A 27,529-nucleotide genomic window follows, 5' to 3' on the forward strand; every position below is an offset into this window, starting at 1 on the left:
GTTTCCCCCTCTGGGCCATGGAGTGGAATTGGAGTCCAAGTTCCCAGGGGGATGAAAATGGTGCAAAAGTTGGGCCGTGGTGAGGCCATCATGTTTATCTCTTGGTAGTTCACATAAACTTCAGAATTAGAAGGACTTCAGGAGACATTTATTCTAAACCTGTTCTGTACAGAAATCTCTTCAGCCACATGGTGATGGCTAAGGTTTGCAAAGCATTTACACATGCATGTGTGCATATGTAGACATCAACACACATGGATGTATGTATACATAAATATACACACATGCATGCATATGTATAATGTCCACTGTGAGGCGGTGTCCATACACACGTGAATGTATGTACACATGGTACACACACATGTGACGTGTGTGCACGGAGACACAAGTATGCACATCTGCATGTACACGTGCATGCATATATGTATGTACATGCACATGTGTGGCATGTATGTGTGCTATTGTGTCCATACATGTATGACTACGTGTGTGTGGTACATGCACATGCAACATGTATGTGTGTGTCTATAACTTTCATTTGATCTTCATGACAGCCCTGTGAGGTAAGTGCTATTATTAGGGTTTTGTTTTGTTTTTTAATGAGCCTGTTTAGTTGCCCAGCCTCTGCTTGAAGGCTACACTGGTTTCCTGGTTTCCTACCCTGGTAGGAATCCACTGTCTCCAGATATGGATGACACCGTGGCTAAAGCTGTAGGCTTGGAATCAGGAAAACCCAACTTCAAATCCTGCTTCAGAAATGTACTCGCTCTGTGACTTTGGGCAAGTCACTTAACTGCTATTTGCCTCAGTTTCTTCAGCTGTAAAGTGGGGATAATCATAGTACCTACCCTGCAGAGTTGTAATGAGAATCAAATGAGATCATATTTGTAAAGTGCTTAGCACAGTGCCTGGCCCAGAGTAGATCCTGTGCAAACGCTAGCTATTACTGTTATGTAGTCCATTCCATTTTCAGACAACCTTCTTTGTTAGGAAGTATTTCCTTATATGGGCAGTTAGGCAGTACAGTACATAGAGCATTGGACCTGGAGTCAGGAAGACCTGAGTTCAAATCCAGCCTCAGACATTGACTGCCTGTGTGACCCTGAGCAAGTCACTTCGTCTTGTCAGCCTCATTTCCTCAATCTCCTCGGGTTGTTGTGATGATCACATGAGAGGATATTTGTAAAGTTATACTTAACAAAATGTGTAATACATAGTAAGCCCTTAAATTCTTGCTGCCTTCCCTTTTCCTTATGTAAGCCATAATCTAACCTGGGTCTTCCACCCATTGCCCCTGTTTTTGTTCACTGGGGTCCAGCAGAACACGGATAATTCCCCTTCTAAATAAAAACCCTTCTTATCCTCACTTTGTACTGCCCCCCCCAAAAAATCAGTCTTTTCTTCTCTGGGCTCCCCACTTCCTCCAGAGAAGCAGCACAGTGTAGTGGAAATAGCTTTGGACTTCAAGTCTTGAAGAGATCATGACCCAAAGCAAGTGGTGTGTACCTGTCTGTTGGGTTGTGTATGCAGAGCATTGTGGCAGGTTGGATGTGCAGAGCAGACACATGTCAGCTCTATTATTCCTTGAGCCCATCCTGATATTGCCTGGGTCCCATCCTAGGTTCCCTCTTCTGAATGTATTCCAGTTTGTTCATCTCCTTCTTTCCTAAAGCTCTTCTCAATAGTAGAAGACAGTGGCACTGTTGTCTGCCTCCCTCAATACTAAACAGCTCTTCCGAAGGCTGTTTCACGCTGACTCACTGAGCTGGTAGGCCACTAAAACCCCAGGTTATCGAAACAAACTCTTACCTACTCATCTCTCTTCCATTCTAATAGTTGTGCAGTTAACTTTCCTGACTACATGGAGGCCTATATAGTTATCCCTTCCCCTTATTAGGGAGAATAGGCCCTATCCTGAATAATTCTAGGGAATCAGGTGGCCTTCTGAAGACTTCACATGATCTGGCCAACAGGAAAATTCATCCAGAAAATTTTTGTTTTGTTTTGTCTTTTGGAGGGGGGTAAGGCGGGGCAATTGACATTGAGTGACTTGCCCAAGGTCACACAGCTAGTAAGTGTGTCAAGTGTCGGAGGCCTCATTTGAACTCAGGTCTTCCTGACTCCAGGGCCAGTGTTCTACTCACTGCACCACGTAGCCGCCCCCAGATAATAATTTGATAGGAACCAGTTGAAACAATAAGCATTTCAGAAAATTTGGGAAGGTGATGAATGTGCTACAAGTAGATATAACAAACTATCTCAACATTCAAACAACACTATAGACACCAAAGACCTATAGCGTGGCAGGAGAGTTGAGAATGGAATAACTCCAGACATTGTATATATCATTGCCTTAGCCAGTGCAGAAACTGTCTAGGGCACTGCATTTATGTCCTACACCAATGACCTGAACTTACCAGAAAAGGTTTTCTTCTCAAAAACTCAACTGTCCAATATTTGAATATACCATAAGGCTCTGGTTTATGTTGGGGGTTGGGGTGGGGGCAAAAGACAAAAAAAAAAAAGACAAAAAAAGCAAAAGACAGTGGGGGGATTTACTTTCCCACGTTTGACAATGAAAGAAACGTTCCAATAAAAATGGCAATTTTTGTGTCAGCTCAAAACCCTGAAGGTTCACTCCTTTAGTCAATGGGATCCATTAAATTCACCTGTTAGATCATGGAGTTGCTAATATTTAGTATTTTAGCCTAACAGGGAAGCTTTGGTGTGATAATTTTGCTGTGGAGTCTTTTCCAGCAAAGGAAAGGTTAACACTTCCTTCTCTGCTAGCCAAAGGACAGAGCTGGTTTTTGACAATAACTCCTTTGTCAAGAGTTTGGGATTTCAAGGACCATACATAGGACCTACTCCTAATGTGTAAAGGCTTGAGTTCTGAATAGAGGGGAGGAACTAAGGCAGTAAATACACTACTGTCTTCAAGCGTTTAAGGGGCTGTCATATGGAAGAGGCCTTAGGCTTGTTCTGCTTGGCCCCAGAGGGCAGGAACAGGACCAGTAGGCAAAGGTGGCAAAAATAAAAACAAAACAGTTTTAGACTTGATTGAAGGAAAAGCTTCCTAACAGAGTTCGCCAAAAATAGAATCAGCAGCGTGATATGGAGGTCCTCATAACCAAGGCCTTCTAGCAGAGAAGCCAGATGACTATGGAAGCTCTGGAGATGGGAGGCCCACTTCGCTGCTGTGTGGAGCTAGGCCTGCCAGATCCTCTTTCAGCTTTGAGACTCTGCTGCTGTTTCCCTCTAACACTTTACAGCGCTCTACATGGGTACACTGCTGCGCTCTCGGCCTTTTCGTGTACTGGGCCTCTGGATCAGTGACCATTCAAGTAGATTCGGGGGTGGGGACGTAGGCAACAAGAAAACCAAAGTAGTTATTGAAGTGGGGAATGGAAACTTATGGAAACTCCTGGAGGCCAGGGACTCTTTTGTTTCTTTCTGTCCCCATCACCTAATACAATTTCTTGCACACAGTAGGTACTTGGTAAATGTTTGTTTAATTGAAATGAAATCCCTGCTATGTACAGACATCATGATATAGAAAGAATATTGGATTTGCATTCAGGTTTGGAACAAACTTGGTTTAACCACTACTTGTATGACCTTGGTTGGATGAATCCCTTAAGCTCTTGGATCCTCAGTTTCCCCATCTGGAAGATAGAGATGATTGTACTACCTACCTTAAAATGTTGTTTTGATGAGATCTAGATAAAGCGCTTTATTACCAATACAAAATATAAATGCTCACTATAAATGTGAGCAGTTGCGTGCCAAGCAATGTGCTTCATAGAGTGGGAAATGAAACAGACACACATCAAACATTAGCAGTACAGGAATTAAATCAAATAGCAGTCAGAGACAATAATGGAAGAGAAATCGAAAGGTAATACAGGATTGATTCGCCAACTGAATGACGTGTAGTAGGTTCAGAGGAGAAATGCTATAGCCCAGCGTGATTAGAAAAGACTGTCAGGAAGAAATGAGATTTAAGCTGTACCCTAAAGGATGGGTAGGAAAAGAGGGGAGCAAAAGTACTGAGGCAGGTTAGAGCAATGTTTAATGGAGAAACAAGGAGGAAAGCCGTTTTCTTTAATTGGTAGGTTTCATGCAGAGAAGTAGTGAAAGACAAGTAACCTACAGCCTTGAGGCCACACATGGCCTTCTAAGACTTCAAGTGAGGCCCTTTGACTGAATCCTAACTTCACAGAACAAATCCCCTTAATAAAAGTATTTGTTCTGTAAAATTTGGACTCAGTCAAAAGGCTGTTCCCAAGGACCTAGAAGGCCATATGTGGCCTCGAGGCTGCAGGTTCCCTACCCCTGGTCTAAGCAGTACAGTAGCATCATATTGTGGAAGGATTTGGATGCCAAGCAAAGGTTTGGGGCAACATCCTACAGTGGAGAGAATGCTAATCTTGGGAATCAGAAAATCTAGGACTGAGTCTTACTTCTGCAGCTTAGCAGCTTTGTTTCCTTGGTCAGGTCATTTGACCTCTGAGGGTTTTCATTTCTGTACCTTTAAAATGAAGGGCTTGTTCTAGATGATCATTAGATTCTCTTTCAGAATCATACTGACTTTAGTCAGTAGGCCCATGGGAGCTATTGACTAGTTTGAGCAAAAGAGGCAATGACATAGTGAAAGGGATATTTTTGGAAGATTAAACCACTGGTTCTATGCAAAAGGGAATTCAGGTGGTGGTAGATCAGGAGCGTCAAACCCAAATAGAAAGGAGGGGCCACCCATCCATACATAAGGCCTCTGTAAATAGCAACTTCATTTTAAAATTCGATATAATCTATGTGTTACTGTATTTTTTTTGTTAAATATTTACCAGTTACAAGACTGCATATGGCCCATGGGCTACACATTTGACATGTCTGTGATAGATAACAGATTGGGAGGTCATTTAGGATAAATTTTTTAAAAATCTGTTAGGGAACATATTATGGGAATGGTGACAGAAGAAATAGAAGTAGAAGAAACGCTTTTAAGACTTGGTGAAAGAATTATTGCCAGATTTGATCACTGAATCCATTCATTCAAAAAGCCTTCATTAAGTCTGTACTACTAGCTAGGCATAGCATGAGGCAATAAGGTTATAAAGACAAAAATAAAACAATGATTGCCCTCAAGGAACTTATATTTTAATATGGATATAGAGAAGAAGGAAGAACCAAAGATTCTTTGTTCAGTTATGTTGTTAGCTTTACAAATAATTTGATTTGTGATTAATAAATCAAATAGTGTATCACGTGTTGCTCAAACCAGTGTGGAAAGAAACCCCTTTTATTTTATAAGTAGTCTGCTCTGTTTTCACAATAGCCCATTTGTATTTCTTAAATATAACTTTGTTTTCCTTTCATAAGTGTGGTTTTTAATATGTAAGTATTCTTTTTGATTGTAGTCCAAGGGTTCCTCTTTGTCCAACCTAAAATGTCCCTGTGGAGTCTGTTTTATGATGCCAGAAACCATCATCATTCAGGAGATGATGTTGACCTACTTGGCCCGAACATAGGTGCTCTATGTAAGCATGGAGTTGAGAAGACAAAAAGAAAGATATAAAGTCTTTGCACTTGTCTTTAGATAATAAAGATTGTCCATCTACATGACATCTTTTGTAGGCTGTGTCCCATAGTCTTCTCCCTTAAGTAATTTTCTTATTCAGCACATGTCCATACCATCTTTTAATGTTAACTGAATCCCAAAGTGTTCAATTAAAACAGAACTATAATTTATGTGCCTATTTCTCAAGCCACTGCCTAGAAGGGCCAGAGACCATACAGGCTTATCTGTGCTAGAAGTCTAATGCAATCCACTGTTAATGACATCAGTAACAGAAATGTTCAATACTACTTCATTATATTGAAGTTTAATATAAAAACATCCTTGTGAATTTTTAAAGAATGGTCATCTGCGACAAAAGATGGAAACAATCAATGTTGGAGGATTGGTGTAAAAATAGTCACACTAATGCATTTTTGGCAGAGCTGTGAATTGAAACAATCACTTTTGAAAGGAATTTGGAATTATTCACATGAAGTGACTAAAATGCCCACACCCTTTGACCCAGAGATTCCATTGGTAGTAATATACCCCAAGGATTCCACCGGCAACAAAGAAAAGCTCCATATAAATAAATATATCTGTTGTATCACTGTTTGTGGCAGTAAAGAACTTGGAACAAAGTAGATTTCCATCAATTAAGGAATAGTTAAACAAATTATGGTCATAAACATATATTACTCTATTGTTAAAAACTACAAATGTGATTAATACAGAGAAGTATGGAAAGATGTAGGTGAACTGATGCTGAAGGAAGTAAACAGCCAAGAAAAAAATGTATGCATTAGCTCAAAAGAAAAGATATGAGAAGATGCCTCCACGGCCCCTTTGCAGGGATTAGTGTCCGTGGATGTGGAACATTGCATATAATGTTAGATTTTTTCAATATATTTCTAAACTTTGTTGAACTTTTTTCTCTTCTTTTTCCTTTTCTTTTTGTTATAAGGAATGACTTCAGGGAAGGAGAAGGAGGAGGTATATTGAGGGAAATCTAGGTGATGTAAAAACAAAAGATATTAATAAATCTATTTTAAATAAAAGAATGATTGTTAGAAAATAATATTTATAGTAATATTATCTTAGGGCAACTTGGTTTTCTGGAATTTAAAAAATTAATCCTCACTTCATAAATGAATCTTTAAGTGCATTACAAAATACTGTTTTATTTTCTAGGATTCAAAATGGCTACTAAGAGTTGATTAATTTGGGAAGTCATGTAAGTGAATATTATGATAGTCAGGATTATTGAAAGTCCTACAGTTTCCATTATAGTAAATCTCACCCAATATTTGTTACAGAAACAAGCATTTCACAATCAGCTATTGAATATCACTGAGATTGTAGAAGACTGTCAGGCTTGCTTTCCTAGGTGACTGCTTGAGCTCTATTGTCAAATGTCCAAGAATGCCTCATGCTCATGTCACTTTGTCCCTGTGCTTACATTCTCTTGAGATAGGCTTCATCTTCATTCAGACTGAAGGCCTTTAATAGATTTATTCTTAATCTGTATTTTTTTCCTAGTCTCCTCCAGTCCCACATAATAAGGAAGAAGGTTCTGGTGGTTGGGATAAGTCAGTGCCCTCAGTCTGTTGCTCAGGTTTAGCAAAGTAGCAGAGGCAGTCTGGAAGTTTCTGTTTGGAAAGGCCTTGGGCCAAAGGCCTTTGCCTGCAAGTAAAAATGAAAAGAGCAAACATGACCACATTTGGAATTTTTCCCTAGATATGGGAGAAGGAACAAAAAACTATTAATCATTGCTTCCATCTGTTCATAGTGCCATTATCAGTTAAGCATTCCCCCTGTCATAATATTATGCACCATACCCCTTTTCCTCCCTCCCATTGTACCAACAATTGCACTTCTAGATCAGTGTTTACCCAAAATAACCACACACCGCATGAGCAGATCAATGTATTTTGTGTGCTTCCCCAATTTTGTTATAGTTTAATCAGATGTTTAATTTGAATGAACTATGTGATGTTATTGCTGTTTTAGGTCATCTCAGTAGTTCAGTTTTTGGCCGTATAGGGGAAAGCCACTGTCTCTTTCTGTGTCTGGTATAGCACATCCTGCATTGTTCCCGGTCAGTGTGTAGCCAACCATGTTAACATGCTATTTTGAAATCCTGATATACATACAGATGCTACAGTTTTGCATTACCCCTTTCTGATTCTCATTTTGAAACAGTGTTCTCTTAGCTAATTTAGCTGTACTGCTTTAAGATTTATTTCATTAGAACTGCAAAATACGAAATTTTCTTAGTAGAATTGGACACCCTTAAGTAAATGCATCATAAAACGCTCATGTGTGGTGAACCTGAGAGGAAGTCAAAGCATTACTGATAGTTAATCGTTATTTTCTTAGCTTGCCCAACCGAGTAAAAACATACATATATATACATATATTAAATCAAATCAAAAGAGCTGGCAGCAATCATTCGGTTGACGTACACTAACCCAGGAGGCAGAGTCAACGTATACTGAACTACTTTCCTCTGAGAAAGAAAAGCCCCTCCACTTAATCTGCACCATACTGTGAATCCATTTCTCACCAGAAACAGAGACACTCCTAAAATGGGGTATGAGTTGCTTTTTTAGATAAGTAACTTTAAAAATATCAAACTCTTTAATAAAAATCCACACTCTAGGAGAAAACAGCTCTCGTTCTGGTCCTTGCAGCCTCTCCTAGAGCCCACCACCTTCCCTGAGCAGGAGTCTGCCAGCTGGCCTGCCAGGACGTGGGTGCACATTTCAGAGCGGGTGGCTGCCTCACTTCTTCTCTCCTTTCCTCCCTCCCTGGGAAGCACTTCGGACACTGGCTCCCGAGGCCTGCTCTTTGAAAGCTGCACGTTGCCGAAGGAGGGAGGGGAAGGGCTGGGCCGCTTTCTCTCACTGGCCAGTCTGGCCTCAGCAGATTGTTTCTCAGGTTTTAAGTCAACGCCTGTCTAAATGCCAAGGTCTTTCAATTCTCCGAAATTTTTAGAGCATAAAGTTTTCAAAGGGTCAAAAAGAAACTCTACACCCAAACTTTCGTCTTAGGCTTGCGTTTTAGCGAAAGGAAAAACGGTTCGGGGAGAATGAGGAATTATTTATCACTTGATGATTTGGAGAGACCCTTGGGCCCAGCTCTCGGGCCCCAGAAAGTGATTAGGCCTTGAAGTGCCCGGCCATTATGGCAGTGAATTGTGTTCGGGCTTGGGCTCCTCTACATACAGTTTAGTGTGTACTGCATTATACGAGTCAGCTGACCCAGCCTGGCTGGAGAGCTCCGCGAACTCAATCTTTGGGTTTCTGTCCTCGACCTCCTTCTCCGCAGCTCCCCTAAGCTTTCTTTGCGACAGTCGGGAGGGAGGTGGGGGCATTAGTTACCTGTACTTTCACCAGAACCTCGCAGGCGTAACAGTTTCTGCCTGAAACTGATTGAGGTGCCCCGGGCCTCATATATGTCAGTGCTGTTTGGGAGGATTGCATTTTGGATTGAAATGTAACGTTTCACCACAGTTGGGAATTTTGTTGTTGTTTTGCTTTTTTTTTTATTTTTATTTTTTTTTACGGGGAGAGATGTGTTCAGATAGTTTTAATAAAGGGAGGATTCCAAATGTGACAGAGCAGCACAGGTACTGCACTTGGGGAAAAGATGCCCCCTGTGATTCATTCTAAAGTTAAGGGTGTGTTTGAGTGTTCAAGTCACCAGTTTTCTGCTGCCTGTACACCCCTAGACAAAGAAGGGGCCTTCGATTTGGATTGGAAAAAGCTGGTTTTGAATCCTGGTCCGCTATTCACCTCTCATGACCATGGGAGTCATTTAATTTCTCAGGTTCTGTTTCCTACTCTGTTAAAAAACAAACAAACAAATAAATAAATAAGAGGACAGGTAATAGAGTCTCTTTCTTCAGACTGTTGACTCCTATGGTGATAGCCACCAGAATTTTAATTTTTCCTTCCAACTTACAATGCCTGTAACATACACCTAGATTTGGAAGGAATATCAGGGGATATCTAGGCCACACTCTTCTCCACCTACCTCCCCCCCCCCCCCCCATTTACAGATGAGGAAACTGAGGCCTTGGGAGGCTTGTCTGACGTCAACGGTGGAACAGGTAGTAAGCATCAGAAGCTGTATTTGAAGCCAGGGCTCTTTCCACCACATTCTGCTCCCTCCCTCATCCAGCTCCCTACAAGAGCTCATTCTGCAGCACCCATCCCTCCTGTTTCTCATGACTGACCATTGCAGTGTCCAGAGGTTCTTGAAACAGGTTAGAAAGAAAAATTCTCAGTACTTGATCTTCTGTAGGCTCCTACTTCTAGAGGCAGGCCTTGTTGCTGGAGCCTAGGTCTAATGGTATTATCTGTTACTAGTTGCCCTCTGATAGCCATTGCACCATTTGGTAACCTAGCTTTTCTCCTGACCCAGCACAGATCTATTTCTACTTTGCATTTTTCTGGACTCACACTCTGTAGACTTTGAGTTTTTGACTTTCAGAGGTGTTTTGTTGTCTTTCACATTTAAGGTAAATAGCTTTGCTCATTTTGTAGTTGGGTGGTTGGCGGTAGTAGGGTGGGGTACCTTTTAGTTAGCTTTCTGTTCATGGGGAAAGGGTTTTTCTGAACGAGAGCAGATTTATTTAGCGGTTGTCAGTCACCTTTTGTCACAAACTAACAATATTAAGAGCCCCACGTTCAGGGATTTCCTCCCCTCCACCCCCCCTCCCCATCTGTCAATTTCCTTATGGATTCTCGGTAAAAGATGTATTTTTAGTGCTAATTTCAATGGTGCGGGGCGGGGGGGGGGGGGAAGAGGGGGAGGAGGCACTGAACTACAATATTGTAGCCAAGGTTTACTAGCAAACTATCACCCATGTTTTCGTAGGGACACTTCTGCTTTTTATACTTAGTTACTCTCTCTGGGTTTATTTCATTAACAGTTACAGTGTCTGTATGAGATTCAGTTCCATTGATTCTTGATGAAGTGCCTACAGTACAGTCTGGGTGCTGGATACATCAGCAAGCTCTCCCATAGTCTTTTTTCCCCCAGCTCCTAAATTTGTTTTTCTTGTCATTGATCTATTTTTAAAGGAGACCATCCGATCGGGGGTCGCGGGCGCTTTTGTGCGAGCCCACCCGCCTTTGGGTCTCGCTTGCCTTCCGCTTTCTCCCTCCGTGCCTGTTTTGCTGGGCTTTCTTGCCTGGAAACAAGAGATTAATTTTGCCCGCGCCAAGCCCCGCCCGCTCGCCTCTCCCACAGAGGAGACAGCCGCACTCGGGCCGAGGGTGAGGGAGGGAGGGAGGCCGTGTGTGGGGAGTGTGTGCATGTGGGGGGGGCGAGGGCGCGCGCCTCGGGGAGAAGCGGAGCGGCCGCCGCCATCTGCGGACCAGCGGGAGCCTCACTCCCCCAACTTCTCCCTCCGCGCCCCCGGACCTGCCTTTCAATGGGAAGTTCGCACTTGCTCAACAAGGGCTTGCCTCTCGGTAAGGACTCCGGCCTCGGGCGGGGGGCGGGCTCCCTGCGGGAGTGGAGCAGAGCGAGCCGGGGAGACGCCCGGCCCTGCCCGGCCTCGGCCCTGGCCTCGCGAGGAGGAAGCCTGCGGCGGCCGGGGCCGGGCCGGGCTGGGGACGAGGACGAGGACGGGGAGGCTCCCCCTCCCCGCTCCCCTCCCCCTCCGCGCTCTCCCCTTCCCTCTTCCCTCCTCCCTCTTCCCTGCCTGCGCCTCTCGCTGCTGCTGTAGCCGCCCGCTGGCTTTGTGTGTGTTTGTGTGTGTGTGTGTACACCCGTGTGTGTGTGTTCCCGTGTGTATGTGTGTTCCCGTGTGTGTCCGTGTGCTAAGCGGAGGGGGTGGGGGCGGGAAGAGACCCTTTTCCCCTGGACTTGAGGCCGGGAGGGGGGCGTGCTCCGCCGCCGCGGGGGCCTCCTCCAAGTCGAGCCCCCGGGGTTGACCCGGATGGTGACTGCGGAATCCTGCAGGCCCCAGGCCCGGGAGGGGGCCCGGCCGCCGCGGGTCGGCGCCTCGGGCTGCTGGCTGTCTCCGTGTGAAACAGGAAGTCCCGCCGAGCCCGGGGACTGGGCTGGGGCCTAGACACCCCTCCCAGCCTCTCCCCCGCCTGCTGCTCCGGGGGGGGGGGGGCGGGGGCTGTCACCGCCGATGCGGGGCCTGGGTGTCACTGGGCAGAGACCCCGGACTGCGACCGAGACACAAAGAGAGAGAGCCCGGGAGAGAGCAGAAAAAAACAACTTTATTTTGCCGCCCAGATTTGATTCAGTCTATTGTGTTTCTTTGTTTTGAAAATAGTTTGGGGAAGCAGATGGTTGGTTTTGCCTTTTTGATAATGAGTCAGAGTATCTTCGGAAACCATCTTCTGGGTGAATACTTTTGTAAAAATTTCACCTGTTGTAGCCATTAATGTCATGCTGGTTTGGAAGCTATCCGTACATTTCAGTAACCATTGCCTTTAAACAAACAAATAAAATACTGGCTTTTAGAGGATGGTCGAGCAGCCACCAGAGAAAGGAATCATCCTTTTAGCTTCACCTAAAAGAATGAGGCCGATAGAACTCTTGTGACTGACTCTTCTCCCGCTATATTATTTTTTAACTGCGAATTAGGACCAACAACCGAATTTGTGAGATATGTTTGATGCCCAGGCCCCTTGCAGCCTGAAAATCTACGGCTCTGTAATAGTGCATCACAGAAATGGTGTTTGCTAAGTAACTCTGACTCTAAGTACTAGATGTGCACATAGCAACTGCAGTCATTTTGCAGATGGTTAACATCCAGGGATTTTTAACATCATTGCTACAGTATGTTCCAATGGGAAAGGGCCAAGTCATCCAACTCTGATTTAAATCCTTACTGCAGAAGACAGAAGCACAACTAGGTCATTTTTTTTGGTATGTTCTGGCTGCCTTTTGGAAAAAAAAATGCAAAATAAATTCACAAATATGAATTTTAATATCAAGTAAAAACGATTTCCCTGAGGTTTTGCCTACTGTTCTAAATGTGCTTTTAGATTAAAACCTTTTAGTCACACAGGGCAAAATTACCTGCCAACTTTCTTATAATAAAAAAAAGTTTCTGGGAGTCATATTAGCTTTAAGATGCTTTATTTTAATCAGCATTTTGTAATGTATTATATATCTATGATCTGCATTTGTTATTATGTTACTATAATAACCATCAATTTTTGTTTAACTCTTCCAACTTATAAAATTATTCTGCAATCTTATAAAGAGATTTTGAAGTTGTTGATTTTTTTCCATGTTTTTTCCTGTCATTTACAAGAACTTATTGAAGGGGAGAGGGGATGAAGCTGGGAGGAAGGGGAAGTTGGTTTTCTAAAGAAACCATTCTTTGGTAAAAGTCATGTCTTCAGTCTTAATTTAAAAACTAAAAACAGAATGTGACACACAGTTTAGTCTTTTTCAATAGGTGTTGATAGATGTACATGAATTAAATATTGTTTACAGCATTCAATGTGTTCCTTTTAAAAACACATTCGCACATTAAAAGCTGCTTTTTTCATTGTTTTTGTAGCATTCAGTGGTTTATAAAGAATTTTAAATACATTATCTTATTTTACTAATGCTATTCTCTAGTTTTTGGATAGAATTGAACTCTAATCCCAGGCATTGTGATTTTTTTTAATTACACTGATATTTCAAAGTTGTATAAAAACTGACTCCAGGCAATAGCCAATAACTTCCTCCCACTTCTCTTTATTTGTGTGTGTAATTAGTAGAGAAGTGGAATGGCAATAGGCTTTGAACAGTAACTGATCTCAAGTGACTTCTGTGGTCCTTAAACTTAACAGAGTATATTTAGGGCACTCTCAACTGTGTCCATTTATTTCTCCACCTCTGAGTCTCAGTTTCTCCAGTTTTAAGTGAAGGGTTGGACTAGGTTTTATCTAAGGGCCCTTCCAGCTCCAAAATTTCATGATCTTTCAAATATTTGTTGGCACAGCTTTATATCTTCCTGTTTCCTTTAGTGTTGGATGTTTAAGAAATGCAATCTTTTGTTAGGGGCAAGTAATCTCAAAGCTGCTTTCTTATTATTTTTGTAAGTTGTAAAATTTGTGGCCCTGTGGAGCCAGCATTCATGGCTCTCAGTTCCAAAACCTCTCCTATCCAGGAGGTCAGCATCAGACCTCACACCATAATGTGCTTCCAGACAGCTCCTGTACTTAGGCAGCATTCTTCAGTGTAGTTTCTCTGCCTCTGTATCACAGAAGGAAACCTGAGCGTTATCCAAATAAAGACCTGGGCCCCTGCGGGAAGGGAACATTTGACTGAAATGGCTTAAAATTTAAGAGTTGCATCAGCATGGGAACTCTATATTTAATTAGGATTTTTGAGTCAGCGATCAATATGGTAAGACATACACAGAGCACCTTAAGTGATGTGGGCTAAGGCTTGATCATTTGTTTTTGCCCAGCTTTTTATAGCACTGCTGCTTTTTTTAAGCACTTAAAGCCATCCTTAGCACAAAAGAGTTGAGACTTGTTTTTCCTGTCATCGCACAAAGTGAATTGTTTTGTTTTGTGAGTGTTTTAGGGGGCAGGCAAGGAAACGTACAACAGAACCCTTGGAGTGACCCTAGTCTCTGGGATCTTAGGATCATAAATTTAGAGTCTGAAGAGACCTTAGAAGTCCTAACTGAACTCCCTCAATGTACTGATGAGGAAGTTGAGGCTCGAAGAGGCTGAATTACTGAGATCTCAGCTCTAGAGCTGGAAGAGACCTCAGAGGCCATCTGGTACACTTCTTTTTTACAGAAGAGAAAACTGAAGTCCAATGTCACCTTGGTAATGAGTGTCGAATTCAGATTTGAACCATGGTCCTGTGATTTCAGTACTCTTTCTCCTGTCCCATGCTACCACTTTCCTTCTGCATCTTCTGGGCTGCAGGTGTCAGGATTTTAATCTTTTCTAGCAGCAAGCAATAAAAGTAACGTGGCAGGCTTGAAAGCAGGAATCACTCCTGCCTGATATCTTACCACCTTTAATGAACGGGATCTACAAAACTGAAATCATCCCATAGCCAACTCCATTCTGTGTGCATAACGCCAGTTTTTGCCGAGTCTTATTCTAAGGCTTTACCCTCATAGTATACATTTGTTCCCTGGCTAGACTGAGAGAAATTGTTCTTTTGAGAGTATCAGAGAAGCTACCTGAGAAGTGCTGCCTCAATTAAATGCTAGAACTTTCCTTGGCTGGGGGCCAGAGTACTTGGCCTGACATCCGGGAAGGGGGGGCGGGGTGCCGAAAAGAAAGGGAATTGACCTGGCTCTGACATACTTTATTTGAAAAGCTTAGTTTTTATGACACATTTTCTATAATATTTTCTGTAGTAATTTTAGACCAAGATTTATCCATTCAACTTTTTAGTTTCAAGCTTATAAAATGAGAAAAGATAACTGCCATTAAATAAGATTATTTTATTTGGTTATCATTAGCAATACTTATCATAAACACTTATCTCTTAGCACCATTCTATTGTTGTTTAATCCTTAAAGACATAATGTAACTCTGGGACCAAGCCCTTGCAAAACAGGGTGAAAAAGTTAGAATTTCTATCTGTTGTTTGAGAACTCTAAGGTTGTACATAAAACTGCTAAGTACGTATGGCCTTATCCTAGACCTAGACTTTTTAGAAATCTAAGGTGATATGATAATCCTTCTCATTCCTCTGCCTTGGACTTCAGGGGGACCTGTTTCTCTCTTTTCCTCTTCCTCCGTGCGTGTGGCGGGGGTGGGTGTGTGGGTGGGTGTGTGTCTGGCTGTGTGTCCTTCCCTCCCTCCCTCTTTCCCTTAAGATAAGGTTTGAGGCCAATTCCTGAAGAAGAATGCCTCTATCTAGAACACCTTTCTTGAAAGTGGGAGAGTATCCCAGCAACAGTTTATTGTCCTTTTATTATTATTATTATTATTATTGGAAATGGAGGAGTTAGAAATAGTGAATGAGTGAATAAATGAATAAGAAAGTGTTTTGGAGGAAAATGGGCCTACCATTTCACAACCCTATTTGCAAAACACTGCCCTAAAATATCAAAATATAAAAGTACACAGGCATACTACTCAGAGTGCTTCATGAACATGGCAGTAGAACTGGACCTTGAAGGAAGGGAAGAATTTCAGCGGTTAGAAGACTAGACAGTGTTTTCTAGGCATAGAAGAGAGCCTGCACAAAGCATAGAGAAGGGGGGCAGGATGAAATCCACACAATAAGCCTGTTTATTCTAATGAAGAGTACCCAAAAGAGTATAATCTGAAAGAGGCTAGTACAGTGTTTTGGAGCCAGCTTGGGGAGGACCTTGAAAGGCTAGGATAATATAATTCATTTTATATAATAGGCACAGGGAGTTACTCTACTGTATACAATTTGGGGTATATATTCCTAAAGGAGATATCTACTCTTTTGTGAGGGAGTACATATATACTGGACAAAGCTTTTTTGATCCTGTGAGTTTACATTTTTAATAATTTGGTCTCTGTTGTCTAAAATATGAGCTGTACTACCAATCCCTTTTCTTTCACTTTCAAAGTATCCCATAACCATACCTTCCCATACAGGATGAAATTCAGCTTTTTTTTCCCAGTCCATTCACAAAATAAATGCTTTGCTAGCTGAGGGAAAAGAAAGAAACTTTAAGCTGAACTATGGTCCCATCTCCCACCTCCCTTCCAACCCCATCTCCCACCCCTCTCCTAGCCTCTTTAGACAGCTGGACTGGATCATGCTGTTCCATACATTTTTTTTTATGACTGAAATCATAAGATTTTGCTTTATTCTGTGTGTTTTAAAAATCTTTATTAATACCACTCAAAAGTTACTATCAAGCTTATGGCCAAACTAACTCATTTGAAATGTAACTTGGATGGATTGAACTTTTACAAACATCTCGTAAGTCAAAGTTAACAGCTAAATCATCAATATCCATTAATTTTCAAATTTTACATCACCATTAACAAAGTAGCACCTGGTTTTTTTGTGATTCTTTGGATGGGCTGTGCTTAGCATAGCATCCTAGGCTGTTGTGAGAACTCATAGAGATAGAATGTATATAAAAATACTTCGTCAACTCTAAAAGTACTACACTGTTTATATGTAATGATAATATTATAATTCTTTAACAAAAGTCACTTTTGTACCCTCTGTTAGAGATAAGAGTGATGGGAAACTTTTTTCATTCAAGACTACAGTTAACCTGTTTAGTTATCAAAGTTCTTAATGGAGATCACAAAGATGTGTCTTTTTTTTTCCAGAAGGTTACCTCTGTTGATGTCAGAGTTTTCACATTGTTACCACAATAATTTGTTCACTTGTTTAGAATGAAAAGTGACCTCATTGTTTTTAGGCACTTGGGAAATAGATGAGCACATAGGTGTGTCAGTATATGGTATGGGGGCTTCCATGGGAGAGATAGCTTTATATGAACTAGAGGAATGAATCCTCAAGGGGCTTTGCTGTTTATGGAATATAGAGTCTTAGTTTTTGCCCTGTCAGGCTTCACTATCAAGTGGTGCTGAAGATGACTCAAAGGTGATCGACAAATCCTCAACATCTTGCCTTTTTCACCTTTGGAAAATAAATGCCAAACTGATTATCTGTTTTCAACTGGAGCTTGTAACCATTGTTAGGTTTGTAGACTGCTTCAGCAATTGCCTTCCTTGGTGACTCACCAACTCTCTTTAGTGGATCTCAAGGGCCAGCTTCCTTTTTGTTAAAAAGGAAGAGTTGAGGGAGTAACTGACCAGTGGCGCTTTTTAAGTCTGCCTAATTTACCCTGTAATTGCTCCGGAAGTACTTACAGATCTCCATTTGTTTGGGCATACTTTAAAAATACATCTTTTAAGTCTATTTAATAGCTTTTGGACTAAAACCACAGGCATTAAAATTGTGCATTCTAAGTAAGATATCCTTAATATGTCCAGAAACTTAAATCCCACAGACATCTGTCTTCCCCTTGCCAGGGAAGAATTCATGGTGGTGTGCTACATCCACTTGCTACGTGGCTCTGACACATGTCTGCTGGGTCTCAGTTCTCTGCTCAGAGGCTCTAACTCAAGAATCAGACTCAAGGGCCTTGGACTTCGGAAGGTGTTGTCCTGGTGGGCTTTGCCTTTGCTGCTTCCCCCACCCTTTAGCCTTCTTGGTCCAGATTTGTTTGCCATACTTTTCAGGAAAAGACAAGTTGGATGAAAGATTGTTGTATGAGCTAAGACAATTTTTTATTTGCATGTAGTATCAAATTTAAAAAAAATTCAACCATGTACATTTTTAAAGAGAAAGTAGTACTTTCAAAAATACTGTTTTACTCAGTAAAATTCTCTATTAAGATTTTAGTGTTGCGAATACAGGAAATGACAAATTAATTATAGCCAGTGATTTTTCTGTGGGAGTTGAATTTTGTTTACTTAATTTCCCGGGTACTGGGTACAATTTCTGATTATTACTGTGCAGCAGATTGATTTGTAATGTTGTGGTACATGTCATTATTTCAATCAAAGCAAGAGTTTTCCATTCCCCAACAGATTAGTTCTGTGGAGGTGCTAGGCCTCTGGTCCCAGGTGTTGGTGCTCCTTGGCCCAGAGAGGATAGTCTCTATCTGCCCATCCACTAAAGTGAGTTGTTTCAGAATTTATGCTTCAAAAAGACAGGATATGTTTAGCTAAGAGACGAAAAAAAAGACTTATTTGTCATCAGAAGGATTAGATTTCTCTTTGGTCTCAGAAAGTAAAACCAGAAGCAGTGGGATGGAGACACATTTTGGCCCAATAATTAGAGCTGTTCAAAAGTGGAATGGGCAGCTAGGTAGCACAGTAGATAGAGCCCCAGTCATGGAGTCAGGAAGAATTGAGTTCAAATCCAGCCTCAGATATGGACTAGCTATGTGATGCTAGGCAAGTTACTTAACCTCTGTATGCCTCAGTTTCCTCAACTGTAAAATGGGGATAATAGCAGCACCTACTTCCAAGGGTTGTTGTGAAGATCAAATGAGATAATATTTGTAAAACACTTAGCACAGGACCTGAAACATAGCAGATGTTTAATAAATGTTTGTTTGCTTCTTGCCTTCCTTCTTGCCTTTTTTCTTTTCTTCCTTCAGAGGCCGGATGGCCACTTGTCAGAATATTTAGTGGGGGATCCTACTTCAGGTTGGCCTAGATGCTCTCTGATATTCCTTCCAAGTAATATTCTGTGAAAGAAACAGCAAAGGACAGTTGCAACTTTTATTGGAGTCAAGCTCTCCCTTTCCCCAATGAATCAATTAAAAACTTAAGTACCTACTGTGTGTCAGATGATGTGCTAGCATTAGGGATATAAAAGCAAAAATAAACAGTCCCTGCCCTCGAGCTGTTTAGGAGACAAATGTGTAAAAATAAATACAAAATCAACATAAAGTAATTTTGAAAGGGAGAGAGCTGGCAGCTTGGGAAGCAGGGGAGAATCAGAAAAGACTTCATGCTTGAGTTGAATGTTGGAGGAAGTAAGGGATTCTAAGAGGTGGGGGTGAGGAGTAAATACCTTCCAAATGGGGGGGGGGCGGGGAAGATAGCTAGTACAAATTTGTAGAGATGGGTGGTGGAACATCATGTACGAGGAGCAGCAAGGAGGACAGTTTGGCTAGACTGTAGTGGGGAAAATAACAAGGAAAAGTAGGCTTGGGGTTAGGAGATGAAGGGCTTTCAAATTCAAAAAGAGACATTTACATTTGATTCTAGAGGTCACAAGGAACTAACTACTGAAGTTTATTGAGTAGGAGAGTAGCATGATATGGTGCCTAAGCACTTTGATTACTATGTAGGGGGGCCGTGGTAGTGGTGGAATGGATCTGAGGCTGGAAGACCAATAATGTCCTATTCCTGGTGAGAGGTGGTGAAAGGCTGAACCAAGGTAATGGAGGTGTGAACAGTCAGTCAACAATATTTATTAGGCACCTACTTTGTGCTAGTTACTGTGCTAAAACTCTAAACAAAGGCAAAAAAAATCCCTCTTCTCAGGGAGTTCACGGTCTAATGGGGGAGACAACATGAAAATAACAATATGCACATAACGTGTGTATTAAATTGGAGGTAATCTCAGAGAGGCGGTATAGCATTACAGGACACTGGAACTGTATAATGTAGGATTGTATAAGCTTCTTGTAGAAGGTGGCTTTTTGGTTTTCGCTTGAGGGAATCCAGGGAGGGCAGATGGTGGGGATGAGGTTGAAGAGCATTTGAGTATTGGAGACAGCCGGTGAAAATGCCCAGAGTCTGGAGGTGGAGTGTCTTGGTTGAGAAATATCAAGGCAGCCAGTATCACTGGATCACAGCATTTGAAGCTGAGCAAAGTGTAAGACTAGAAAGGGAGGAAGGGGCCAAGTTATAAAGGACTTTAAAGGCCAAACAAAGGATTTTATATTTGATCCTGGAAGCAATAGGGAGCCATTGGCATTTATTGAAGGTGGGGATGCGAATGTGACCTGGTCAGACCTATGTGTGCTTTTAGGAAGATCTCTTTGACAGCTAAGTGGAGAATGCACTGGAAAAGAGAGAGACTTGGTGGGAGGTGATGAGAACCTCCATCAGAGTAGTGAGGAAGGGATCAGTTAGGTTGTAGAGGTAGAAAAAACAAGATTTGACAAGTGAGTGGGTGAAGGAGGAAAGAGGTCAAAAGGTTGTGAACCTGGTAGACTAGAAGAGCAGTAGGACCCTTGAGAAATACGGAAGTTTGGGAGAGGTGTGTGTCATGGCAAAAAATGATGAGTTCTGTTTCTGATATGTTGTTTGAGATATTTATGGGACATTCAGTTTTAAATTTCCAGTGGGACTGGAGCTTGGGAGAGAGCCTAGATTTGCAATATCTAGATCTAGAAGTCATCTGCATAGAGATGATAATTTAACATGTGATTCACTATGGGTTGAGGTTACAAAGTGAGAGAATATGGAGAGAAAAGAAGGCTTTCAGATATACCTACCATACAGATTATGAACCTGCAAAAATTAGGCTGAGAAGGAACAATCAAAAAGGTAAGAGGAGGGCCAGGAGAGAGAAGTGTCATGAAAACACAGAGGAGAGAATGTGTCTGAGAATAGAGGTTGACATTGTCTTGCATCAGAGGTTAAGAAGGATGAAGACAACTTGGGACTGAGCAGTTCCTAGTTGAGTGATGAGATAAGAAGCCAAATTTCATAGGCTTAAAGAAGTCAGTCAAAAGGTATTTATTAAGTACTTCCTTTGAGCTAGACACTGCTAAGTGCTGGGGATGCAAATAAAAGCAAAAAGAAGCCCCTGCCCTCAAGGAATGTGAAGAGAGGAAATACAGGCAAAGAATATAAGCAACTTTTTTTTTTTTTTAAGTTTGGCTGAGGAAGGGAGGAGATAGAGCACAATAAGCATTTACCATCTTTGAAAACACAAATTCCATTCAAAAATTAAATTTTGTCTACTGCATATGCAACGGAAACCCAGACGAGTCACTGTATTAGACACACCCTAGACATGCAGTTTCCAGCTTCTTCCAATTTCTGTGCTTAGCCTTTATTTTAAAACTACTTTTGACTTCTTCACTTCTCTTGAAGAAATTCTAGTATGCTGCAAAGTAAGAAATTCATGTAAGAGGAAATTCTGAAACTAGAAATTTGAATAGATGAACAATTTGTAGCCTTTTATGATTTTGGGCAACTATGCTGTGTGAGACCAGGGATTCATCCTTTGTGCCCCGTGTATAGTATCATCAGAGTGTGTGTTCTAGAAAAGCATGGGTGTCCTCCAAGATATGCATCTAAAACATAAGGCATAGACCCCTAAACATTTCTAAGGTGGTTTTTGTTTGCCATTCCCAATAACGGATTTAAGTAAACCTTTAAGTAAGGGACAAATTACCACTTTGGGGGACAGCCAACCCTAATCTCACTCCTGAACTCCAGCCCCACATCATTACCTGCCTTTATTGCTGGCTGTTCCCAACCTTATGTCCTGTAGGCAGCCCAAACTTAGATGTCTACAGGTAGAACTCATTATCTTCCTTCTAAACCCATCCCGCCTCTAAGTCTTCCTGTTTCTATTCAAGGTACTTCTACACAGGTATATCCAGTTACCTAGACTTGAAACCTTGATTCTTAGTTTTATCTCTCTCAACTTCCCAATCCAGTTAGTGCTAAGGTCTTATCAACTCTATTTTCCTAACGTATCTTGCCTACATACCCTTCTCTATTCTGGTCTAAAAAATGGAAATTGAAAGGCTCCAGGCTCCCTCCTTTGGTAGCTTCTCCCCACACCCCGCCCCCATACTTTGTCCAGCCTAGCTACCTATTTAGAATAATAAACATGAACCTGGCCATTTCACACACCAATGAAAAAATCTTCTATGGCTGCTAGTTGCCTCTAGGATATCTTCCAGGAATTTCAAGCACTCCACAATCTGGCTGTGACCTACCATTCAAGTTTCATTGTGTTACTCCTCCACGTCCACCTCCACCTCTACCTCTGAGCTTCCTTTAATACTCATCTCAAATCCCACCTGCAGGAGCCCCTTCCCCAACACTGTGCTGGTACCCTCCCCTTTCAGTTACCTTCCAGCTGCTCTTTTTTTTAAGAAGACTGAAAAGTTTAATTAGCATCAGCTGATAGGCAGTTACCAGGTGGCTAGCAATTCTCTCATCTAGTCTTTGCATAGTTTCCATGTCCCTAGTTATTTATAAGTTTGCTCCCCCATTCCAACAGTATAGCCCCTTGAGGGCAGGGACTGTTTTCTAGTTTCTTAATGCATTGCCTGGCATATAGTAAGTGCTTCATTAATCCTTGTTGATGAACCAATACACTCTCTGTTCCAGTCAGACTGCCCTGTTAGCTGTTCCACATGAACAACACTATTCTCCACCTCCCTGCACTTTCCAAGGGGCTCCCCTTATCTGGAATATTTCCTCAGTTCCTACTGGTTGAATATTCAGCTCCCTTCAAAATATAGCTCATAGGCCACTTCCTCCATGAGGCCTTTACTGACCCCTACCCCCCAATTAGTAGCACTACTTTCTCCATCTTGAAGTTACTTTGTATAGTGTTATATCCTTTTAGAAAGCTGTGAACTCCTTGAGGGCTTGGACTGTTTGGTCTTTGTAACTCTAGCCCTGCTGAATACAGGCCTCCCATGTTATGGTCACTTAGTATTTGTTGAGTTGAGTGCAGTTTGGGGTGTATATGATTCTTCTTCAGTTATCAGATTGGAATAGAAGGACTAATTGATGAGTCATTGCTTTCCTTCCAGGGCCCAAACAAACCTACATCACACTCCAGCGATGGCTGTACTAGGGGTTTGTGAGGGAATATTTTCTGCCTTTCATTGTACTCATTTGAATTCTGTCCCTAGTGCAAAGTATTTCTTGGAGGTAGTAGGTCCTTCATATTTGCTGAAAGAATCAACAGAGTTCATTCTCTGTCTTAGACACAGATAGATATTTCTGAACAGAATGTTGTATGTCAGTTTTCATTTTTCATTCAGTGGCATCTAGAAAGGCTGTTTGGTACAGTGAAATAAAATATTGGATCAGGAGTCACAAGAGACCTGGGTTGAATTCCCAGGTCTGTCACTTAACCATATGACCTATGACAACGTCACTTCAGTTCCCTGAGCCTCATCTTCCTAATCAGTAAAATGAGGGTGGTAATCCATGCATCTGCCTATTTCAGGGCTGTTGGAGGGATTAAAAGGAGTTAATATCTATTCCTGTTCCTTTCATTTTCTTTCATGCAGAGATGAATATTAGCAGTTAACTTTTGAAATGTGAGGATGAATGAATATAGATCAACAATGCATATGCAAAGTACATCTACAAAAGAGATTAGTGAAAGTATTTTGAAATAATATAAACAATGTTTTGACCTGCAGTTATGAGAAATAACTCTTTATACATGAGTGACAGTGCTTTTGAGTTGTAATTAGCATCTTGGCTCCATCTTTTTGTCTTCCGTGGGCCCATTTTGATACTTCAGTGAAATTTACTCTTCCTGAATCTCTGCTAAACTTTTTTCAGCTCCTCACATCTTAGCCACCTAAGTGTATTCCTGGTCAAATTGGCCAGATATTCTTCTAACTGAGCAAGGCTTCTTTACTGGCCCAGTGCTGGAGCATTTAGGGCCACAAATAACCACCTAACAACCAAATGAGTATAGAGAAATATCAGCTATTATCTTCTCAATCTTTGCAACAGACCATATGATTTCATGTCTCTGATCCATCTCTGTAGTGCTTATGCTGACAGGAGAGTTTGGAAGGAGGAAAGTGTAAATACCAAAGAAAGAATGGAATAGAATTCTAAGTTTAGAGCTGCCCTAAGTAGCCTCTTGGGAATGAATGTAGGGCAGCTTCAGTGATGCAAAGATCTTTGGTTTTGTGATTGTGAATACTGTCAGTGCAGATCATAGCCCTTTCACAACTTAATAGATGCTTTTTGAGAGTTACTGTGTCAAAAAAAAATTTTTTTTTCTTCCAACAACCAACCTGATCCTTGGGTAACAAACATTGTCACTAAACCAACTTGTTTTTCTTAAATGACCCCTATGTGATAGGCATTAGGGGAGAAAAGACAAAAAACAAACAGTCCCTGGTATCAGAGTTTATATTCTTTCAAAAAAGACAACAGTATAGTATTGTAAATATATAAAAATAAATAGGTGATAATGGAGGAGAGGGCACTGACAGTTGGGGGTATCAGCAAAGTTCATGATGAATTTTGAAGGAAACAGGCAAAGATATTGAGGGGAGAGCATTCCAGGCTTGCAGGACAGCCAGGAAAGGGGCCATTACATGCCATGTCTAATGCACATCAAGTAGGTCTCTTACCATTGGCCGACCTGTATAATGGAAGCTGAGTGAGGTGTATAATGATAACAGATCCTATTGACCTTAGGAGTGCTTCCCAGCCATAGCCAACATAGGGAATCTTCTGGCAGTCATCTCCTCTGCAGTTTCCACTCCCAGAACCACTCTGGGCTGCGTTGTGTAGCTGCCTGGATCCAGATCCCCGCAGTACCTCCTCGGCATCTCTGAGCCTTACTATTTGGGTACCTCTCCCTCTCAAGCCCTTCACACCCTTTCTGGCTCTCTTTTATGTACTGTCTCTTCCCATATAGAAGCGTCTTGAAGGCAGGGACTGTCTTGCTTGCTTGTGTATTCAGGGCCCTTCTTTGCCTGGAATGAAGTGACCACTTAATGTTTTCTCCATCTTTTGATCTAAAGCTGGGGCTTTTAACCTGGGGTTCATTATTTTGATAACACTGTTTCCTTTGTAATCTTAGTTATTTTATGCATTTAAAAAGATTATTCTTAGCTGGTCTTCTTCACCAAACTACCTAAGGGTTTGGGCCACAAAACTAGGTTAAGAACCTTTGATCTAAAGATAATAAGGAACCACTGGACTTTTGAATTAGGGGAGTGATGTCATCCGACTTTAGGAAAACTACTTAGATGTCTGACAAGGCTCTGGGGGAGGGGAGGTGCCTTGAGGCAGGAAGACCAATTTTGGAGGCTGCTGTGGTAGTCCAGGACAGAAGTGCTGAAGCCCTGAGATTTGGTGGTGGCCAGTGTGAATAGAGAGAAGGGAACAAGTGTGAATGACATTTTGAAGGGAGGAACTGGGCCAGTACTCAGTCTGTTCCAGATCCTTTGCATCCTTACTACCCTTGACATTGCTTTTAAGAACCCAAGGTCACTGTTAGACCATGATGAGGCATGAGTCATCCCCAAGAAAGCTGCCTAACTGACTTCAAGCTTTTGAACAAACAGTAAGTTTATAACATTGTTGCAGTCGGCAGAGCTGGTTCTTAATGTGTTTTACAAAGAGTAGCAATTAAGTGTAGCAATATTCTCACGTGTGATTCTCATGTTTTCAATTCAATTTAGCAAATCCTTATAAAGCAAGTAGTATGTGCCAGGCTGAGGGCTGTTAATACAAAACAGAAAAATAACACAGTCGCAGCCCTCCACAAAATTATCCTCTAAAAGGGAAGATACACATTAGGAACAAATGAGTGTGATAGAGAAATCAAGATACAATGTTCTAGAAAAATGTGAGGAGGAAGAGATCTTTTTTCAACTGGAGAGGATCAAGGAAGGCCTCATGGAGAAGATGCCAATTGAGTTGAGCCTTATAGATCAAGAAAGGTTTCAGGAGTCAGAGATGTGGAGAGAGTATGTCTCAGGCCTTCATTGGGCAGTAGCAGACAATCTGTTAGACTAGAACAGTGTTCATGGAGTTGGTCAGTCAATGAACATTTACTGAAGTGCTTCCTATGTGCCAGGTACTGTGCTGGGGATACAAAGAAAGGGGAAAAATAGTCCTTGCCCTCGAGGAGTTTTAATGGGAGAGACAACATGTAAATAACTAAGTTTATATAAGATTTACAGAGAGTAGATGAGCTCAGAGGGCCCTGTTAAATAAGACTGGAGGAATAGGTTGGGGATGGATCATAGAGAAATTTAAATATCAGGGGAAAGAGTTTATATTTTTATTCTGTTGGCAACAGGGAACAACCAATTTGTTTGGCTAGTGACTATAATTATTTGTGAATCAAGAATAGTGGGGGGTTTTATTTATGCATGTGGCTATTCTTCACACATGCAGATTTCAGCTCTGTATCTTGACCATTCCAGTTCATGTTTTAAACAAAGCCCTCTATAAATAAGAATTATTAAGAGTAAATTACATTTACACAAAACTTTACAAAATGTTTTGCTTCTCACAACCTTGTAAGTGCTAGAAGTAGTATTCACATTTTCCAGATGAGGAAATTGAGAAAAGGTAAAGAATTTGCATGCTGGTCAGTATCAGAGCTGGGATCCAAAGTCAGGTCTCCTTTCTCCAGCTCTGTCATCTCTCCACTGTCCTTTCCTTTTGGGATCTCAGGGGTACCATTCTGTCACTTTAAATTGTCCATCTGGCCTCTCATTCTCATTAGATGACTGACCTATCTCCTTTTCCCAGTCATCCTTATCTTATGGTTTCATTTATAATGACATGGTCAATGTAGATATGCTTCATTACGTCTAGTTAGTATATCAACTTGCTGAACATAAGAATGCCTGCAGGTTAATTAATATCAATAGACTGCTTTGAAACTATGATTTTTAACATCTCCTTTTCCAACCATTCTACCACTATAATTGTGAACATGGAAGGAGGGTTGGGTGTGGCTAAGGGCTAGTTTTTTTTTTTTTGCTTCATGTATTGCAGTGGACAAAAAATGAATCATCTGGTGAGCAGCTTCTAGTAAGGGGACTCTTTAAGCTTAGTTGAAGTGGCACTTAGTATACACAGTCCGTAAATAGACATTCTACTGCTCAGAGGCTTCCTAGCCTAGTGGGATGCACCAGAGTTTCTCCCATGGCCTTTAAGAACTTAAGGCCCTCTCTGTGCCAGGATGAGGATCGGGAGGGGATTTTGATGAAGGGTATAATGTCACATATAGGTTTTTTTCATTCTCAGGGTAATTTGTCTAAACATTATACTACTGTTTGAAAGTATGTTATTCTAAATTATTCTGTAGGCTTAAAATCTAAAGTTGTAACCTTTGTGGCAAAGGTTTGAATAATTTCCAGGTAACTAATTTACATTTTCCTTGACTTGAATTGTGGGCTTTTAATAGGTGGTTTTCCAAAATTATGTTTATTTGCAGAGGAAAGCAAAACCATTGCTCCCAGATAACTTTTTTTTTTTTTTTTTTTTTTTGTGGGGAGGAGAGGTGGGACAGGTTGGAATAGGGGTCTTGCACAGTAGACTGGCCTCTGATTCAGGAAGATATGGCTGGGTTCAAGTCTTCTGGCCTAGTGATTCTGCGCAAGTTGATTGACCTCCCATGCCAGGGTCATTCTGTAAGAGTAAGTGTCTACTATGTGACAAGCACTTTAAGCCAGTGTTTATTGAGTTGAATTGTACTGTTCCTCCTGGTTTTCTCTAACTTCCAGCCATGTACCTGGTG

At 41.5% G+C, this 27,529-nt stretch overlaps 1 protein-coding gene across 3 annotated transcripts in view; it reads left to right on the forward strand.

The window, feature by feature from the left end:
* Positions 1–27,529, forward strand: part of CTBP1 (C-terminal binding protein 1) — a 452,412-nt gene that overhangs the window by 342,248 nt on the left and 82,635 nt on the right. Inside the window, exon 1 of one of the 3 annotated variants that reach the window (XM_036762348.1) lies at positions 10,844–11,043. The exons of 1 other annotated variant lie outside the window; for it this stretch is intronic. Coding sequence is in view for 1 of the 2 variants with exons in the window: in XM_036762347.1 (XP_036618242.1) it covers positions 11,004–11,043 (40 nt within the window). In the remaining variant the exon portion in view is untranslated. Of the gene's footprint in view, positions 1–10,843; positions 11,044–27,529 lie in introns of those variants that run through there. One more of the 3 variants, XM_036762347.1, reaches the window with a different exon arrangement.

This window comes from Trichosurus vulpecula, chromosome 6 (assembly GCF_011100635.1).
Source record: "Trichosurus vulpecula isolate mTriVul1 chromosome 6, mTriVul1.pri, whole genome shotgun sequence".
NCBI classification, from domain to species: domain Eukaryota; kingdom Metazoa; phylum Chordata; class Mammalia; order Diprotodontia; family Phalangeridae; genus Trichosurus; species Trichosurus vulpecula.